This window comes from Vidua chalybeata, chromosome 1 (assembly GCF_026979565.1).
Source record: "Vidua chalybeata isolate OUT-0048 chromosome 1, bVidCha1 merged haplotype, whole genome shotgun sequence".
NCBI lineage: Eukaryota > Metazoa > Chordata > Aves > Passeriformes > Viduidae > Vidua > Vidua chalybeata.
The window spans coordinates 136868520-136889825 of NC_071530.1; the positions used below are offsets into that span (position 1 = coordinate 136868520).

Below are 21306 nucleotides of genomic sequence, written 5' to 3' on the forward strand. Positions count from 1 at the left end.
GATTAAATCACAAGAGACTGAATGATGTTTTAATCACATCTCTATCACTTGCACAAGAAAAGTAAATTAATCATTTATCTTGCAAAGCAGCATATTTCACTGAGCTACTGGTTAATTGGATATCTACTGAGAGACATCGGTATTATTTCCTGAATCACAAATTTTCAACCCAAATATACTTTGGGTTTATACACTCAGACAGAAAACATTGCTTTAGTTCAGATTCACACATACATCCCTTTATAAATCCATACACACATATTTGGTTATTGTTTTTGACATGGACCAATACTTTAAATAGTGTACTGTTAATCTTTTCTTTTTTTAAAGGTGGAAGTTGTTCATGGGCAGTATATTACATATATTATTTGGACATTGGGAATACAAAGGTGCATTTTCACTTTCACTGGATTCAGACTAATTTTATTTCATTTTCATAACTTCCTGATGTTTTTTCTCATCTGAAGTTGTAAGCAGCTGAGAGACTATCCGCATTTCAAGGAAATGGCAGGATAATTCTACCTATAATTAATGTTTAGTTATAGACAAGCAATCAGGCAGTAATTTTGCAAGGCTGTGTTCTCCAACTGGCTAATCAGACAACCAGAGCATGGGATTTGCATATGGTAAAACTGACAAGAAATAACTGTGACACAATTATGCAGATCAGACACCAGAACCAATATAAGCAGAAGGAACCACACAGCTGGTGATTGCCAGAATTCCTGTCAGTCATCTGAAACAAAGTCATTCAGACAAAAAGCATGTTTATAACTACAGCCTTTTCCACTGGTGGAGTACTCAGCAATAAAAAAAAACCATTTGAAATAATTCAGTGTTCTCACCAACTTGCAGGTATTTCTCACTTAAAGTGCACAACTGCTATTTTCAGATTATTCCTTCTCTCCTCTTTGCCAAGGGTGACTAGTATTTGTATCCTACACATACATACTGTATAGTACATATGTTATTGTATTAAGCATAATTTGTAGATTTTGGCAAGGACTGCTGGGGTGTGGAGCTGCAGGGGTGGCATCTGTGGGAAGAGACCAGGGCTGCACTGGACACAATGGATTAGGATTGCCACATGAGCAATCTGCATTTGTTTCTGTCTGCTGTAGGTTCAGAAAGTTTTTTCAGAGAGCAAATGCAATTTAAAGATGAAAGCAAAACAAACTAAATTTCCTTAGTCCTTACAGTACAGTTTTCAGGCCTGAATTTTCTCACTTGAATATAAAATAGGATTTTAGTAATGACTTTGAAGTTGCATTATGTAGCTCATTATGTGCAATAGGACTAAATATTCCTCTATTGTACAGTTTAGGTTGAACTGATGTCTGGAACCACCAAGTGTTCTTTATTAATTGAACATTTCTGAATTACCTGTATATTCAAGGTGAAATCCAGCAGCTGAAACACTGATATCAGACTGAAAATTGAGGTACAGATTATTTGATGTGCTGTTTAGAAGTGGAGGTATGGTTGTTCCTGAAAAGAGAATTCAAAAGATTATTGAAATGCATAGAAAGTGACATAAATGCAGACATAAGGGTGTGATGTCTGTGTGTGTGTATAAACAGAGTTAAGGAGAGAAAAAGAGAAAGAGGGAGCAGGGGAGAGGGGGAAGCAGGAGATAGGTCACATAAACAATTCCATAATATTCTGTCATCATGGATGCTATAAAATACCTGACCCTTTAAAAGTTTTATTACATTTTCAGTGCACCACAATATCAGACACATGAACAATAGTCAAGGAAATACTAATATAAATTTATATTATTTGCTTTTACTGACAAAAGGAGAAATATTCACTAGGGTCTTTTTAAAAGCAAGAGCAAATCCTGTCACCAGAATGATTCTAAACATAACAGTCACATGTATCAAGCAGCTCTGAAAATATGTTGCTGGACTGTTCTTAGAAATGTGATGGACTATTTATTTGTGTTTTAACACAAGTCAAGATAATATGATTGCCTCTGGTCTCTTAGCATACACATGTATTTAGTATAATGAAAGAAAACAAAAGAAAACAAGAAAAAGTAAGGCAAAAAGAACTGTCTTCTTTGTCTAAAATAAGGATAAAGAATGCATCCTTTTTTCATGTACAATATCAAGAGATACCTATTTTTGAGTTCTGTATTTCTGGACCCTACTACAAGTGTAAGAAAAAAATTGGATTAAGAGAGGTCTAGTTTGGAAGCCTCTGAGTCTTATTTAATTTCTAACATTTTAAAATATACAGGTTTATGAAAGTCTGCTAAGTGATGACTGATTAAAACAGAACTAATACTACCTGTTGCTTATTATAGGAGAAACAAATACACATACCATGCTTAAGCATGCTTACACACATAGAAGGAGCTGTGTGTTTACAGTAAAGAGTTGAATCTGTGAATCATTTATTGTAAAATCTTCTCAGTCACCTGAATAACTTCCAAGCCTTGGAGCATTGTTGTCAGCACCATCATAAAAGTCTAAGGAATCCCAGTTGTGTTCTGTGGCAAAACTCACCACTTGCACCTATGAAGAAAAATGTGAGGCAAAGAACATAAACTTCTTCCCCTCTTTATTCAAGCTCAAAGATGACTCTAAATTGTAGCCTCTATTGCTCTCAGTCATGAAAAGTTGTCTTGCTCCCCTTGTCAAAGAGAATGGAAAATCATCATTAAGTGAACAAAATGGCAACTATTTTTTATTTGATTGCCAATTCAAACTATAAATCCTGTAACCCTTAGTGACAACCACTTATTACCTCTGTCAAGAATCACACAGCCATGAAAATCAGATGTGTATAGGATATGATTCTCTTGTTTGGAGGACATTGAGGAGAAGATGAAACATGGTATTTTCAATACATGCAGTTTTTTTCTCTCTATTTTCTCCAAGTCTAAACTAGTCCCACAGGGATGCATAATGCTTCATCTATTTTGCCATTTTAAATTCTGCCTCCAGGTAAGGGAAAACTGCTGTGTTTGATTACCTTCATTACCAACTCATCTCCTGAGGAGGAGTAGTCACTAGCATGCTACAAACAAAAGGCGGAATAGTCACTTCACTTCTTCCAGAGGTGAAAACATTCTTCCACTCATTTGGAGATGCAAAGTGGCAAGGAGATAAATTGCAAGAGGGAGGCTATACTGTTCTCATATAGTGAAATCACACTTTACAAAGTAGAAAAATATCAGATTCTTGTTTCTGATTAATAGGTGAGTGTTTCTGGTATTAGCTTTTTGTTTGTTCCAACTGTTTACTGAAAAGCTTTAAAAAAGACAGAGTCATGATGAAACCCCAACCACCATCAAAAAGGGGTGCCTTAGTCATTAATGTTTCTTTGCCTCAATTTTTTTTTCCCCAGAATGGAATAGTTTCAGCAGAAGAAACAAACACCAGTTCCAGTAAAACCAAGTAATGAAGTCATTTTTCTATGTGAAATATATGACTTGGACCTTGTTCTACCTAAAATAAATATTCAATTTGGCTACCTATTTCTTGGATGGGGACCTCAAATACTATACCTATTTTTGTAGGAATTGGTCAGATACTATAGCCAATGGATTTCTTTTTCTTAAGTGAAGCAGTGAAGACGTCCTCACTGTTAGCATGCTTTAGATACTTGGAGTCAGTAAATATATATATTTGTTTATTACAACTCTGGGGCAAAAGAGTATCATGAAGATTAAACACATAATTTGAAATTAGAGTTAGTAATTTAATCACCTCATTAATGATTCTGAAAAATGCAGCCTGTGATAAGAGATAAGCACTTTCAAAAAGCAACAGTGATGGCCTAAGTCCTAAAAGGATAGTTACTGCCTAATTTAAATCCTCTGAACTATCTTCCTAGTATAAAAAAATGCACAGAATAAAGTAACCTGTCAGCTGTCCTAGTCAACTTTTTAAATCGAGTAGTGTTCTTCAAAATCAATCTCAAAGCTGATTTAGACTATTTATTGAAAGCTCTGTAATGAAATTTATTAAAAAGCTTTAAAGCACTGTCAAGATTTTTTCTGATTTTCTTTATTAAGTCTTTACCTACATAAACTGAGCTCTTTATTCATTTTCTACAGCAGTTGTATTTTGAACTAGGATTGACATAGAAAACTTGTTATCATGATTTCTTGATATGCGTTTTGCTAGGAATTTATTCAGATGATACTTAGAAGTTCTAATTTATTAAATTCAAGTGCCTGTGCAATTACCAGATTTCTGTCTGTTTCTTTAGTGAACTCTAGAGATATGCATGACTAAGCTTAATGGATACTTTCCTACTGTGTGTTCTACGAGGTTCTTAATCTGTGTTAAGTAAGCAATAACTCTGAAACTATTTAAAAGAATAAATTCCCATCTCATGTTGAAGCATAATGAAGCATCTTTGCATCACTATGAACTTCCATAAACAAAGAGTAAATAGCAGAGTTTCTAGGAGAACATATATAACTTGTCCTTGAATGCAACTCACTTAATTTCACTGTGTTAAAGGAGAGATATAAATTTGGGGAGAGCAAAAAATAATTACTAGGAAGGCTCTCCATTTCCCTTGGCTTATAAGGAGTCACTGATCTATCAAAATACGTTTGGAAGTTATGATGATATTCTTCTAAGTAAAAGGCTACAAGTACATATTTTAAGATTTTTAAAAATCTTGTAACTTTCAATCACTACATAATTAAAAAGATGTGCAATAAAGTAAATTTTCAAAATCATTGAAGAGATAGAAAAATTGTACAGATAAATGATCTTTTCATCTTTTGCATCAGGAAAAACAGTTCTAAATATGATAATAGCAAGCAAATAGCAAGAAAACTTACTTGAATCCCAGCTCCCTCTGGTACTGTGATCTTCCACACACAATTCAGATTGTTGTCATAAGGTTCAGGATAACCAGGAGATAAAATGGTCCCTTTGCGCTTTGTTAAAATACCACCACAGGGCACTGAAAGGAAATGCATAAGGGAAGAAAAGAAGTATGAAGCTTCAGAAGTGAGAAGACATTTTATAAAAGCTTATACTATGGCTGAAAACATTTTAAATTGATGCTACATTAAAAAATACATATATGCCTCAGGAAAATAAAATTTTATATCTCAAAACTGTTCTTTTAACTGACCAAAAAAGGAGTAGAAGAAAATTAGAATTATGTCAGTTTCCTACCTGACAGAATCATGCTAATATTCCCCTTGTTTATTTGACCTTTATAGAGTGAAATCTATTCTATTGTCTCCGGGTAATCTTACAAAAATAAAGCATTTTTTAAGGCTTAGATTGAAGTATAAAAACTATGCACTGTATTACTATAAAAGATAAAAAGTGTACAAAAAAAGGGAACCATCTTTCTTCTTTGTTTCTAATATTCTTTCATTCATTCTTTCTAATATTGCTCCTCTAAATAATTAATAACACCAGTCTCAACTCCTTGATTGTTCTGTGCTTGGGTGAGTTATTTCATCACAGTCTGTGCATCTACTGCACCAGTAAAGAATTTACAAGATCCTTGCAAGACTACATTCATCACATCTGTTCACGGATTAATAAAAGCGTTATGCATGAAACAGGACAGGCACATTAAGTACCATCAAGTTTCTCTTTTGAATGTTCAACTTGAATACATCTTGTCTACATCATTAGAGGCTGTAACAGAGACAAATAATATTACATCTTAATCTGCATACGGATATTCTGTTGGTATTTTAGAAGCTGAAGGAAAAGATTGGTGAGATGGTTTATCAAGTCCATTAAAAGCTAATGTATCACTTCTATTCAACATCACTAAATTCTGAAGGGATTTCAGAAGCAGCAAATATACGGATTTAGAAAATAGATAGGATGCAACTTACCTTAATAATAAATATTGTAGCTACATGTTGCATGGCATAAAATTAATAGAATCGGTTTGGAACTACATGGATAAATTAAAAGCTAGTGTCACTTAAAGTGTTTAAACAATTACCCATAAAAGGATGAACAGACGGAAAGGTTGATGCCAGGCTGCACCTTGAGTGTTGTGGTAATTTTTGGGCCCCTCACTACAAAAAAAGACATTGAAGTGCTGGAGTGAGTCCAGAGAGGGGCAACAAAGCTGGCAAAGGCTCTAGAGAGTACATAATCAGAGTGGCCGAGGGAGCTGGGGCTGTTCAGCCTGGATTAAAGAAGGCTCAGAGAGATCTTATCACACTACAATCTGAAAGGAGGTTGTAGCCAGGTGGGGGTCAGGTTCTTCTCCCATGTAAGTAAGGCAAGAGGACATTGCCTTAGACTCAGCCAGGGGAGGTTCAGATTGGACATCAGGTGAAGTTCTTCAAAGGAGGGGTGGTTAAGCATTCAAATATGCTTCCCAGGGAAGTGGTGGAATCACCATCCCTGTAAGTGTCCAAGAAAAGACTGGATGTGGCACCCTGTGTGGTGCTGTAGATGACATGGTGGGGTTTGATCAAAGGTTCGATGATCCTGGATGTCTTTTCTGACCTTAATGATTCTATGATTCAATGATTATATGCCTATTATCTGAATATGTAATACTAAAACATTCACTAGAATTAAGGCAATTTAATATGGTCATGTCTACCACTTCAATTATTAAACTGGTATAGTTTAATGCAATTTTCATCTCATAGGTATTTTATCACCTTTATTGACACAGGAATTTTCACATAGAAGGTGTCTGGTAACCCTTCCACAATTTAGCTTGTCTAGAGCCAGGTAGTTTTCTCTTCATAGACTAAATAATGTATTAAAATAGCAATAATATATTGTGATCAATGTCCAAAAGAATGACTTCAACACTTTGTCAAGTTGTTATATCTGAAAAAACAAAGGGAATATAATCCAAGGGGAAAAGTAGTACAATTCTACTGATTAAACTGTAATCTATGAGACTAAATGACATACAGCTATATACTTCACCTTTTTATTGATACAGAAATTGTGGTTCTACTGCTAAGCCTGAAACAGTCTAAGTCAACATCACTTGTTTAAAACTTGATTAATCGTATTTTATCAATAGTACTCCACTGATACTTAGCCTTGATCTCTATCAGGATTTTGGTATTTTGGAGATAATATTTTAATTTACTAAAAACCACTCATACTCTACTAGGCACCATCAGATGGTTAGCATGGCAGATGTAACATCAGCCTAATGAAAATACATTCTTTGTTTCCTTTTCATCTACTCTCCTAAACCTCTGTGTATGTACTCTGCTGGAGTCAGTATCATAATGCCATTTTTGCAATGGGTTATGATATTTTTTATAAAAAATTCTCTTTCCTATCAGGAAAAGTAAAGCGGGAAATTTCATTACAATTACTAGAATTCCAGTTGGTCCAAGTCAATTTATAAATATCAATGTATGCACCTTAATTTAAGAATTTAATGTTGAGAATTTAATCTCAAAGTGGCTAGAACCAGAAAAAGTATGTTTTCTCATCTGAAAAGCTACTGGCCTTTCCATGACAAGTGACAAAATATTAATGTAACTATTTCTAAATCTTTAATATAGTACTGTTCTTCCTAATAGCTTGCAATATCTTGTTAGAGATCTGCAGTGTAAAAGCATCTTAGTCTTGCAAGAAGTCAGGGCACAAATTAATATTTCTGATTCTTGATTAAAGAGGGACATCCAGGAATTTCCAGGGATGTTAATGTAAGAGAAGCTATCACATAAATATCACATTATGGCAGCAGAGCATGTTCATGAAACTTGTGAAAGCTTACAGCAAGGTTAGAATAGAAATAGAATAGAAAGGTTAGAATAGAAAAGAGAATAAAACTTAACCTTGAATAAAAAAGAAAGTAAATTAAAGTAAGTAAGAATAAAATACTATACCAATGACAAAGAATAAATATATTCAACAGGAGAATAGTCTACACTTCAAGCAGTAATTACTTATATTAGAAAGCCTTAGGAACTCACCAATACATGTAGGGAGTGAATCATTCCATTGTGCCAATGCATTTGGTACTGTATCACATCGAATTGCTGTTGACCCATGGAGGATATATCCTGGATTGCACTCGAAAAGAACCAGTGAACCAACTGCAAATTCATTTCCAATCCTTTTTCCAAATCTTGGTTCAGGCACAGAGCTACACTGTGTTGCACTTGTTCTTGGAACAGCTGTGAACATGCAAACAATTGTGGATTCTTGGTTTTGTATTTGGTGAGGGAATACAGATATTGAACCACAAATATTTAAAACATCTGGAAGAAACTTCAGCTATTTCCCAGCTGGGAACATTTCCATAATCCCCAAATGAATCTTCACAATGGAGATTACTCACTTTTGATGGCTGAGTTATTATTTAGGAGAGCATAGCACTGATATCCTTGCCAAGATTGAAAGTAATGCATAAAATCCACACAGAAACCTTTTTAAAATGACACTTCTAAGAAATACTACCATGAGATACTCAACTAGTACAGGGTTTCAAAATAATATTTTGTATCAGATATTTACATTTATTCATGTGGATTTCTAAATGTGTGTTCTGACTGTCAGATGAGGATTTATATGTAATGAAAGAGTGAATTGCTGTTGCAAGTGTTGGTATATAAAAATTTCCCATTTGACCCATAAAAAGGCAAATAATAAAAACCAAGAAAAATATCTTAATAACAGTAAGATCATTTTTAACCCACAGGAAATAACATTTGCAGCTATTCATATTTAAATTGAGAGATAAACCACTTAGAGCATCCAGATGGATCTAACATTTGTCAATCAGATTAGCAAACAAAAACAGCAGTTTTGTATAACTGTCTTCTTAAATCTGGAGCCCCCTCTTATGTTTCTGAAGTATTTGATCTCAGCTTTAAAATACAGATAAAATAATAGTTTCAAACATTTTTCAAAACATGTAGAAATAGTGACACATTTTCTATTGTTAAAAGGCTATTAGTTTCCTCTTCATTCTTAGTCTGTTTCTCTCTGATGATTTACAAACTATGATGAACAGAATGTACACATTTCTCTAGGTCGTCTCACCTTGATAAACAAAATGAAATCCTTTAGCTGTTACTGGTCCAACTGAGGTGAATCTGACTGTGATCTGGTTCCCCGAGCTCAATGGAAGGGATTCACCTACTCAAACAATGAAAATACAAAGTTATCATTGCCACTTTTTACTAAAGAAAACACCTGTCAACATCTTTGCAGCTAGAAATAATACTCTCCAAACCTTGTTCTGCTTCAGTAAACTTTGTAAGATATATGCACTTTTAATATTTTATGTTGATGGTATTATATCATTCTAGAAAAGGGGAGTTAAAACTCATCTTACTTTTTTCCTTTACAAAAAACAAACAATCCCCCCCAAAAAAACCCAAACCAAACAAACAAGCCAACAGCAACAACGAAAACAACAACAAATACCCACACCACAACACATACACTCCCCAAAATAACACAGAAAACCTAAACCAAAATGGAAAAACAAACAAACAAGCAAACAAACAAACAGAAATCCTAACCCCGGTACCTCTTAAAATAGACTCAACATGTAACTAATCTATTTAATTTTACTTTGGTACAAATATGCCTTGCTTGCCCTTTAAAATATCTACTACTTATTTCAAATTACTCACGAGATAAAGCCATAAAGGCACAGAGTAAGAAGTCACAAGTACCCACAATATTAGCTAAATATCAAAAGAAAAAAAAAAGTGATTTTATCTCATTTCATTCATCAATGCAAATATTTTGAAATGTTTAGTTCAAAATGTGTATTTGATATATTTGCCTGAGATTAAGAGATACGACAATCCTTTTTCTCTCTTTTTTTGGACTACATTTTATTTCTAGATTCACAAAAAAAGTAAATAATGATATACTGACAGTTCTATTAAATGATACCTGAATGAGATCCTGAGAGAGAGGATAACAAAGATGACTGTAGAGCTGGGCCATCATATACTTCAACAACGTCATGGAGTGATGTCTGGAAAAACACAAACTGGCCAAAAACAACTGACGAAATAGAAAGGAAAAGAAGGAAGAGGCACCAGTAGCAAAGACAAAAAAAAAAAAAAAAAAAAAAAAAGAAGAAGAAAGAAAAAAGCCAAACACATGGAATACAATAAGAAAGGGGGAAAAAGAGAGAGAACAAAATATATATTAATGTATGGTTTTAAAAATAACAATAACTACATCACCTGTCCTGGTGCTGAATATAGGTTATTTTTCACACCATTACAGCAATAAAAGGATGAAAATACATCTAAAAGAGAAAATGAAGGTACAGAAGCCATACATGCACATATAATCATTAAAAGATTCTATTAATTATGGAACAAAACAACTTTACTGCTGTTGAATTATTTTCTACCTTCAAATTCTGTGCCCTCCACCACAGATCTAAGTTTTCAGCGCAATTTTCTCCTTTTTAATTCCAAGCATATTATTATAGCTTTATTAATAAATTTTGTTGATAACCCTCTGTAACTTTTACTTACCTTGGAATGTTTCCCTTTTTTTTTAAGAATATTAACATTCCATATATCTTTGCTTTTGTGAAATAAAGGAGCAACTGATTGAAGGCAACAAATCTACTGAATCACAAAAATCTTTATTTTTAAAGTCATTCTAGTAGAGCAACTCAATGCAAGACTTAATTATGCTCTTAAGTTAAAAGGTTTGCATAACCCATTTGAATTACAGGTGTTTTCCCTCTCAATACAAGTAATTAGTGAAAAAAAAAAAAAAAGAAATTTTTGGATTAGTTCTGCCCCTAGTACCTAGAAAACATTTATACTGTAAGCAGTGGAGGGCAAATTAGGAACTATACATGTATAAAGGTGGAAGCAGTAAGATATTTTTAGGTACTGGAACACCTAAAAAGAGAAACTGAAGCATTTCTTGTTCATTATTCAGGTTAGACATTTTGGAATAAATATTCCAGTGTGTTCCTACTAGATTCTCTTTGTCTGCCAAAAGTTCTGCAGTATCTTCATTTGGTAGTTTTAGTTATAGAAGATTAAGCTCTCAGTTCCAATTCTTTCAATTAATTTTTCACCCTTAAAGCTTTAAAAATTGTATATTAAAACTGCATTCTCTTCAAATTTTTGAAGACTTTTGTTTGACTGATTTTTTTTAAAAGGCAGTTCCATGTTCCTTACTCATGATCTTATCATATATTTGTTTCAGTTTTTAAAAGCCTCTTTTTGAAGAAAAAGACTGAATGTTATATTTATAAAAATTTGAAACAAAAGTTTTTCTGAGACACTTCCAGAGATTCTTGTCCATATTTTAAGAGGAACTGTAAGAGAGATGCTGAATTATCTTCATAATTTCTCCTTCAATTTCCAGAAAATTAATAATTGATGTTTTTAATAGTTCTGCTTATTTTCAAAATAATATTTATCTGGATTCAAGTCTTTTCTTGGTGTTGCTAAAGACAACTACCAAGCTTTTAATCCAGTTAATTGTTTCTGTCATGTTTTGACTTTAACAAATCTTTTTTCATACTCAATGAATTTCATTTTGCCATTGAGACAAGAAAAGTTCCTTTTGACTTCCACTGCTATTTCCCATTTTGAATTAAGTTACAAACTATGTATAGAAATTTCAGGCAAGAACTGAGGCTCCTGTAACAAGCACACATAGCTGTTATTAAGAGCTGTATCCTGGGAAAACTGTAAAAATGAAATTGTAAAGCTGTATTTGTATTTTAATGTGTTACAAAATAAATAAATAAAATATTTACCCACAATTTCACCATATAGTGAGTCAAATTCAAAGATATTTTTGTATGTTTTGTAAGTATTTCAATATTGGTTTTGCCTCTAGCTTTGTCCTGTGAACCCTTTGATCTAAAAGTATAACGCTGAAGAAAGTGAACTAATACATGATCTAAAATCAGCCACTTTGGAAAGAGAAAGGTCCACGTATAATTTTTGGTAACTGGGTTTTTTTCATTATCATTTGTGCATTTCTTAATAAAATACAGACAAAAATATAAGAACATAACCAAATGTTTTCATTGACTTGAGATAAAATATATTTAAAAGAGATTTGAGGTGGCTGAGACATCAAAAGAAGTGACAAAGTGGAATTATTGCCAGAAAGGGGTTAACATGGAACAGCAGAAAGCTCAAGGGGTTTTGAGCCCTTTATGAGCAATTTACATGAGTCAAGCTGCTTTCTCAAATTAAGCGGGACTATGCTGCAGCCACTAGGGAAGAAATAATCTAGATCTTGTTCCTTCCTTTTTGTGTGCCAGGATACTTGCTTTTTATTAATTAAACTGCAAAATGTTGAAATGTATAGTGACTGATACCTGACTAGTTGACATAATGCCATGAGAAAGATGACATTTTAAATTAACAAATATTGATAAAATATTATGTAAACATCCAGTACAGTCTGCCCTTGGGAAACAAATAATTGAAAACTATTATCCAGCTCATATAAAGATCAAATCACTTCAGCTGAAGAATTTGGGTGTGATTTTTTTTTTCTCTAATGATGAATGGATAAGCATTCTCTGAATAATGACTTAATCATCTGCTATCCCGCTATCCCCTGTCAACTGAAAGTCATCTGTCCAAACTTGACATCTAAAGTTGGGCTGAAAATTATTTCTGAATTTATGCTCAGCTTGGCCTTCAATGCTTTGTAACAATTCTATTTAAAATAAAATACATTTTTCTCTGTGCTTTGTAGTTTAACATTTTACTTACATGTGTAGTTGTCTTTTATTTTACAAGTTAAACAATGCCAAGTTGTTCAAAAAGCACTTTCTCTTGAAATTTTGATAATTACTAATTTATGTATTTCTTAAAAAATAAAATACATTTTAAGGGGTTTTTTATACATTACCATTTGTGTGATTTTTTTAAGTTTGAAAATTCCATGTAAACTGTAATGTTAATACTGCCAATAATTTAGGATAGTGAGGGAATCCATTAATTCAAAACAGGCAAGAGCTAGATGAGCAGACTTTCCATGCATCTAAATATCTAGATGTTTCTATGGCCTTCATGTGGACACTTTCAATGAGTTTGGAAAGCATCTAACAACAGATGGAATTGGTCAAAAATAGTTTGCTAGTTAAAAATTTCATCAAAGAAATTTTAGTTTCATTTTTAGAGTAAGAAATAAACATGTATAGAATTTACATCTGCCTGTTTAAAATAAAATACTGGTATAATTTAAATAGCATTATATTACGAACAGTGTTCGCAGCATAATTCTTATCACAAAATTAGAAAATTACTGAGACTAGAAGCCTTCACTAATTATCTAGTACACTCCTTTTGCAGACAGAATGGCCACTTAGATCGCTATGGTCCATGTGTAATCAGGTTTTGAATTTCTGTGAGAATGGAGAACCCACAACCTCTCTGAGCAACCTGACCCAGCATCCTGCCTTCCTTACAGTTTTTATCCCTTGCCTTGCCTTGACTTGCCTTTCTTTCCCTTGGCTGAACAGTGACAACTCTCTACTTTTAATCATCTTGGCTATCTCCAATATTTGCAGAAGGTGACCAGGACTATTTGCTCTATCACCTTCCCAGGTACAGAGGTGAGACTAACTGGCTTTTAGTTCACTCAATCCTTCTCCTTGCTTTTCTTGATTATAGGAATGTTGTCTTTTTCCAGCCCTTGGGAACCTCCCTCAGCTCTCACAACCTTCCAAGGGTAACTGGCCTCCCATGCACTCCATCATGTCCTATGGGTTTGCCCAGTTTGTCTAAGTGCTCTGTCACCTAGTCCTCCTCTAGGTCATCCTTACTCTAGACTTTTCTGCTGGTCTCAGGGTCCCAGGAACTCTAGACTTTTCTGCTGGTCTCAGGGTTCCAGGATTGTTCAAGACTGTGGTTAAGAAGAAATTTATTAATTCATGTTTCTCTGAATCATTTTTATTGAGATACTTCATACCAGATTCAATTCTATATGGATTTTGACTTTCCTAACCCCATATTTCAGTGTATTTCAAGTGTTTGTATTCCTTCTTGAACATCTGACCTTGCTTCAACCTCTTAATTTTTTTTTTTTTTTTATGTTCAAGTTTATCAGCAGCTCCTTGTTCATCTGTGCAGAGTCTTTGCCACATTTGTTAGTCTGATCAATTGACATGAACCACTACTTTCTTGAAGCAGTGATCCCTGAAAAGAAAATGTATTTCCTGGACTTCTCATCTCTCCAGGGCCATGTACAATCAGATACTTCCAAAAGAGACCCCTCACATTTCTGCCTGTATTGGGTCTGACTGAGATAGAGTTCATTTTTCTTTAGCAGCCCTCACAGTGTTGTGCTTTGCATTGGCAGCTGGAAAGGTGTTAACACACTAGTGTTAACAGCTGGGAGTGGGCAAGATCCTGGAGGAGGGGACAGAACCAGGACAGCTGACCCAAATTAAACAAAGAGATATTACATACCACATGATGGCAGCACAGATACAAAAGCTAAGGGAGAGAGGAGGAATGAGGAGTATTTTTTATCCTACAATGTTTGCCTTCTGGAGCTACCACTATGCATGCTAAGGCCCTGCTTCCTGGGAAGTGTCTGAACATTGCTCTCTGATGGGAAGTAGAGATTAATTGTTCCCTTTGCTGCACACACAAAGTTTTGCTTGACTTTTTTTTGCTTTAAACCTGCTAGTTGTTTTCCATCTCGTTCTCTCTTCCTTGCCCCGCTGGGAAGGAGACTTATAGAGTGGCTTGGTGAGACCCAACATCCAGCCAAGATCAACCCACAACACTGACCCAGTAAAGCGTTAAACCTAACTCAAAATTCAAACATGTAGCACGTAATTGTCATTAATGTTAGTACTGATCAAGCAGTATTTACCTGGATAAAATATATTTATTTTATATATTTTGCCAGCCATTGGATCTAAAGAAATGCTCTTAACAACTTACATGGATAACAATGGAATAAGATGATAATATAATTCTTCACCCTGGGTTTTCTCTTCTTAGGGATATTTTGTGTGCCTAATGATTTATTAAAATCAGTATGCTTTAGTGTAAAATCAACTCCACTACTGTTGTAATTCACTTGCCTTTAAGAAAACACCAGAAGGACTAACATGGTTTAAGCATTTTTATTACAGAAACTGAAATGTGCAATTCATATAAGCCCTGCTGGTGAGACTTTAGGTATTTGTTTAAAGGCCGAATCAGCATTTATAGAGATAAGTCTTAGTAATTGACAAAGAAATATGAAAATCAGCCATATTAACTATAATAGAACCCAAATTACCTTTACAGTTCTTAATGCATATATATGTCTCCAATCAGAATCTATTTCAGTCTGGAAAAGACATACTTGATGTATATCATGGCCATTATTTTCTACAGTAACTTCACTGTTTTTCTAGCACCAAATTAGTTGGAAGAACTGAGCAAAATCCCAACAATCAAAAGACCCAGATAAATTAACTTATTTGTTAAGAATGAGAATTTAAAATTGTGCTTTAAAATGATAGTTTAAATAATTTCCTCTAAAAAACAGGTTTCTTCTAACTGTGAATGTAAAATTAAGGTGTTCAGGTGTCTATCACTTGTGGTATAAAATAGGTCTAATTTTAGAGCTAGAGGTATTTCTCAGAATTTGAGGTTACTCTGTAGAAGTTAACTTTTCATAGTTTCAAAAAAAAAATCTGTAATAAATCTAAATAATATTTCCAAAAGAGAGTTTTGTTCACAACATGAATAAATAAAATATAAAAAAATTATTTCACAATGAAAAAAAAACTCATAAAAATCTATGTCTGGCCCACTGATGATATGCTCTCTTTGCTTATGATTTAGCTTTTTTTTTTTCTTTTTCTTATGAATGCCTATAAGGAAATTACAATACCATATTTAATTCTTTTTTGGAAAAGAAAATAAAAAAGAGGGAGAAGTCCACATTTTTGAGAAACTTCTTTAAAAAACAGAGAAATCTCTCACTAGAGAGCTAGTCTTTGTGGTGATTAAGGATAACAAGTGTGCACTAAGAAAAAAGAAATGCAAATTTCTCATGCATCTTAACTCCCAAGTCTGGAAATCCCATTCACTGTGCTAAGTGGTGGTTCATGGTCAGTCAGCCAAATGATAAATGACAATGGAGAAAATCTATGCTTTAAATCAACATGATTCAAGCATAACTCCAGGAAGCAGGAAACTACTGTGTGGTGTTTTCTCTCAATGAGAAAGACTCAGCAAGCCCTTACAGTTGATCATGTTAGTGTCATCAATCAAATGATCAATTGATAGCAAAAACCTTGTGCCCATTGTCATAAGAAAGAGAGGAATTCTTCACAAAATAGACACCTGCATTAAGATTTGACTACCCTAGTATGATTACACTCACTTTCGACCAATTTTCATTGCAAGAGTTACAGATTTTTTTAATTACTTTTTTTAGGAAGAGGAGGGGAGGAAAGAATATTTTGTTTTGTTTTGTTTTGTTTTGGGTTTTTTTTTTTGTGAGAAATGGAACTTTTTTGAATTTTTCACTTCTACAATTTCCTTTGGATGTCACTTTCAAGACATCTCAAACCAGCCATGGAGTAGCCTTGAAATAAATAAAATGCATAAATGAATAGCAGAATGTCTACATCTAGAAATATTTTAAAGTTAAGGTCCATACATTATTTATATGAAGTAGCTCTGCAAGCCAAGAGTTTTGCATAACATAGCTTAATCATGGAAATTATATTTAATAAACTCAGAGATGATCTGCTACAAAGGCTTATTATGACCCTTTGCTGTCTTAATCTATGACAAAAGCAGAAAAAATACTTTTGCTATAATGTTAAAAAAAGTCAGAGTCTACCTACCGTTGCAATTTATATCTGCCTCTCTTACTGGAACATAGACTTTCTCTTTAAATGCCTCCTTTTATTTAAGTATTCAGCTTCGTAATAAACAGCAGATAAGAAAAAATTGATTACATTTTACTTTGTATTTAGGATGAACCAGCAATACACTGTGATGCATTGAACTAGAAATACAAATGACAGACTGGCCCACTATTTTAAAAGTAACTTATATTCATGTAGACACCAAATAAACAGATATTTGTCCTTCTGCTGAGAAAAATATCCAGTAAAGTTGCAAGATAATTTGAGTGTTTGTTGGGGTTTTTGAAGAGAAACAGTTCAATAATCTCTGAGTGTTTTGAAGGAAAAGATTGAAAGATGACACCCTAAAGAGATGATCTTACAGAATTCATGAATAGGAGTATTGCTCTCAGTAAGGAAACCTAAATTAATTTTGACCAGCTCACATAAAAGAACTAAAAGATGTGATCTTTTACTATTCAGTGTAATACTTTGACATAACACTGACTATGTCTGAGTTAGCACTGCTGCTATCATTTCTAAATGAAAATAGTAGCAGAGGTCTCACTTCTAAAAAATGCTTCTTCTCTTATATTTCCAAACATTTGGTTGTCTGCCAGTTACTGCTAATACATTCAGTCTAGTCTGTGTCTATAACAGTGATCTTTAGTGATCATTGCATTTCTCTGTAATGGTTGACACTTCTTATCATATGCTGTAACAGGAAAATTATTAATTGTGAATACAAAGTAGAGTCTCTGCTAATAGTATCCTGTTGTGTAAATATTGATTCATTTCAAAGCAACAGAATAAAGCAGCTGTCTAGTGCTCCTGATCTTGAAAGAAGTAAAAACTAATTCCACCTGTATGAGTCTCTTGGGTGCACTACAGACTAGATGCCAAAATAAGGCTAGAGAGGGGTTTGTGTGTAAACCATTGAAAGGGATATTCTTACTGGCATGAGTTAAGGACAGAGAGGTGCTGAGTGACTAAGCAATGAAACTAAATTGAGCTGATATATTAATGTTACAAAAAATAATCATATATAAAGAGAATAATTATATAACTGAAAAGTTGCTAAAGCTGCCAATAGGTAAAAGGACCCTCCATACATATATATATGACACATAAATATATATGCATTTTCTAGAGCAACTGAACTATAGATTAGTTACAGAAACTTTATACAAGTTTCCCAGTGTAAAGAAGTATGACTATACAAGACAAACCTACAAAAGTCCTCAAATATAACAGAATTCTATTTCAACATCATATGTATAGCACACATTTACTGTTATTAGCAAATTATTATGAGTGATTAACATAAAAGTCATGGAGGTTTTCCAAACCACACAAAGATGTGCCAGTTAACTGTACTTGAATATGGTGCATTAATTTGAATATATATTATTTCTTCCCAATGTTTGTGACTTACACTACTGTCTAGTCCTTAATCTCTGTGGCAACTCTCATTAAAGTCTGTGGAAAAAGCCTTTACTGAATTATCTGTTATTGGTGTTCCTTTGGTAGTCTCAGCTGGAGATGGCAAATGGAATCCTACATTTCCTGGCATGATATCCAGATGATTAGGGAGGAAAAGGCAGAATAAATGATTCTCACTGCAAAGAAGGAAGAGGTAAGGAAGGGCAAAAAAGAGTTCTAGTTCTTAAAGCTCACATGTGCGATTTTTCTCTCACAGACGAAGGTGAAGAAAATAGCTGTTCCTTTCTGTGATCTCAAAAAACCAGAGCACACAGCACACAGATCTAGACTGAGCTGCAAGCTGCAAGCTCTGCTGTTCTTCCTTTGTTTTAATTCTACAAAGGAAACGTTGAACAGAAACATGATGATTTGTCCTCTGTCCTCTTACCGTATTCCTGCATTCTCAGACTCAGAGAGGAAGAAGGAGATGGCATCTGCTGATTTCTCATGTTTGAAAAAAGGAAATATTTATCTGAATGTATAAAAAGACAATAAGAATATATTTGGAGACAGAAGATGGGGCAGTTATTAACACTAGAGGCTCAGCATGAGGAAGTGATGTTAAACTGCACAGGAAAAAAGCTTACAGGCATATTTCCCCACAAATGAGCATAATTCCACATAAAATGTGAGATTGAGGACTTTTCCTCGATCTGGAAAAGGACTGAACTCTCCTAATTAACACATTTTCTGCTTTCTTCTAAAATCAGCAGAGTTTATTACACTACATAAACTATCATTCTCCTCTGGCTTCAAACCTCTGCCTCCCTCTCTTCTTCTCCCTTTCTGCAACTCACATCCCTCTCTCCTGGCCTGAATCATCATGCATACATGTAAAGCTTTTCAGGATCTGCAACAACACAACAGTAGAGGGAAAACAGTTAAAACAGTATTTTTTTATTTATTGCTAGTTATATCATGTTATTTTATATTATATTATTAATCACAGAGTATAATATTTGCAAAATTTAAAAAATACTATTGTGTATATCTGCTATCACAGACATCTGAAGGAAGCATCAAACCACACAACTTTCTTTTCTCTATATTGATTTGTTTTGATTTTACTCAACTGAAATTCAAACACCTATTATTATCATTTGTTTAAAAGGTAACATAGATTTATTTATTCCTATGAAGAAAAAAAATTGTCTTATAATTTTAACTCCTTTAATACTGTTCATATTTATTATTTTATATCTGAGATGTTGAATTAATCTCATTTTGCCTTACCTACCTAAAAAATAGATTTTTTTTGCACCTTATTATTCAATATTTTTGCAGAGTGGAAGGAAATGCAACACTACATTTAAAAAGAAAAAAGGCCTCTGTTCTCATGTGTTCTGGTTTCAGCCAGGACAGGATTACATTTTGCAGTCACTGGGAGGGGCATGGCCAGGACAGGAGGTTTTTCTTTACCACCTCGTGTGATTGTCAAGGGTTGGAGGGAAGGAAGGCTCTTTGAGGAGAAGGGGTTCCTTCAGGTCCAGCAAGCCTGGCAGAGAGAGCCATCTGGTACTGTTTATTATCATCTGGCTTCTTTTCCATGTGAATTGTTTCTTTTCTTATGCCCTCCATCATTAATACTCTTTCTGTTACTGATCTTATTCTTATCTCATTGCTGTTTACAGTAAATTGTTCTTATCTCAAACCATGGTCTTTTGAGCCTCCAGTTCTTATCTCCAGTCACCCACAAGAGGGAAGGGGGATGGGGTAGCAAGTGGTGGTATGGTTTTAGTGGGAGCACTAAATTGGACGAAATTTCCCAAATCACGACACTGTGAAACTTGCTTGACTTACTATTTTTTTTGTCATTCTCAACGTCTTGCATGAAAAATATACCTCTCATATGTTGCCAATGTCGTTTCTAAACTGGGGAAAGAGGTTTGAAGTGATTATGCAGCTGAAGTAGAACAGTTTGACAAAAAAATTACAGCTGGCCCTAGGCAGTAATTATATTTTATTTAATAGACTGAGTTAATAGACCTGGAGCACTGACTAGAGTGAGAATTAGAAATTTAATTTGAATAAAAGCTACATGGAGAAAACCTACTAATAAATAAGGCAATATATTGCTTGATATGAAAGTACACTAGTTTCAAAACATTCTACTGAAAAGCTTTAATGAAGGTGTGTAGACATTTTCCTACATTATGCCAGTCCCATATGTAGTCTTTCTTAAAAAGTGAAATAGGTCTTTGGTCACTAGAAATGTTTTTTAATTAGGTATTTTTGTGATATATAACACAACACATTTTAAATCTATGATAATGCCAAACAAAGCCATCAGTGATTAATGCTATAAACCTAAATAAAAGCAGAAGAATGTGAGAAATATGTTTCACATCAACTTTGCACAGGCTGTGTTTTCTGAGATTTTTTTACCAATGCAGTAGTCAAAGCTGCAGACCTAGCTGCTAATTTGAAATTAACTGTTTTGTACAGTTTACACTTCTGGCTTCAAATCTATTCTAAGGGGAATAGCAAGGGAGACAAAATTATGTATTCACTTCTCTGAAAGTACATCAGTGAGCAATATAGTAGTGAGAAAAAAAAATCAAAGTATAATTAATGATATTATTTTTCTTCTTCTAAATAAATGACTGTTATGATGTGCAAGTACTCAGGATTCTCTGAAAGGGACAAGACAATTAGGTGGAATGCTTTTCACTTGGGCCTAGTGATTGTAACCTAAAGAGTTTTTTTCTTTAGTCTCTTACAAAATAGTGTGTGAACAGGGAAAGAATCCAAGACTGTACAGCTAACAACTAGCGACATGTACTTTATCATGAAGAAGGTACTACTCAGATAATAACATTCTGAGACCAGTTGTGCACATTGCATGATCCATCACTTCATTGGTCCATTATATTGAGAAAAATGAATGGAAGAGGTTAGACAATGCAGACAGTAAGTAGGAGGCCATCGCCCTGCTACTACAAAAGTGTTCTGAACCACAGAAATGTGAATATCTTGGTAATCTTGAACATGGGCAGCATTTTCCAATCCTGCTTCATTGTGTTCTTACACTGTTGCTTACATGCTTTGAGAAAA

The 21306-nt window shown here is 33.9% G+C and overlaps 1 protein-coding gene across 3 annotated transcripts in view; it reads right to left on the bottom strand.

Moving 5' to 3' along the window:
- Window positions 1–21306, bottom strand: part of CSMD3 (CUB and Sushi multiple domains 3) — a 587056-nt gene that overhangs the window by 108027 nt on the left and 457723 nt on the right. For 2 of the 3 annotated variants that reach the window (XM_053944910.1, XM_053944900.1), the window contains 6 exons: window positions 9852–9965; window positions 8985–9080; window positions 7913–8116; window positions 4811–4935; window positions 2426–2522; window positions 1384–1488 (listed from right to left, as the gene is read on the bottom strand). In XM_053944910.1, the coding sequence (XP_053800885.1) occupies window positions 1384–1488; window positions 2426–2522; window positions 4811–4935; window positions 7913–8116; window positions 8985–9080; window positions 9852–9965 (741 nt within the window). The remainder of the gene's footprint in view (window positions 1–1383; window positions 1489–2425; window positions 2523–4810; window positions 4936–7912; window positions 8117–8984; window positions 9081–9851; window positions 9966–21306) is intronic. The other variant, XM_053944919.1, reaches the window with a different exon arrangement.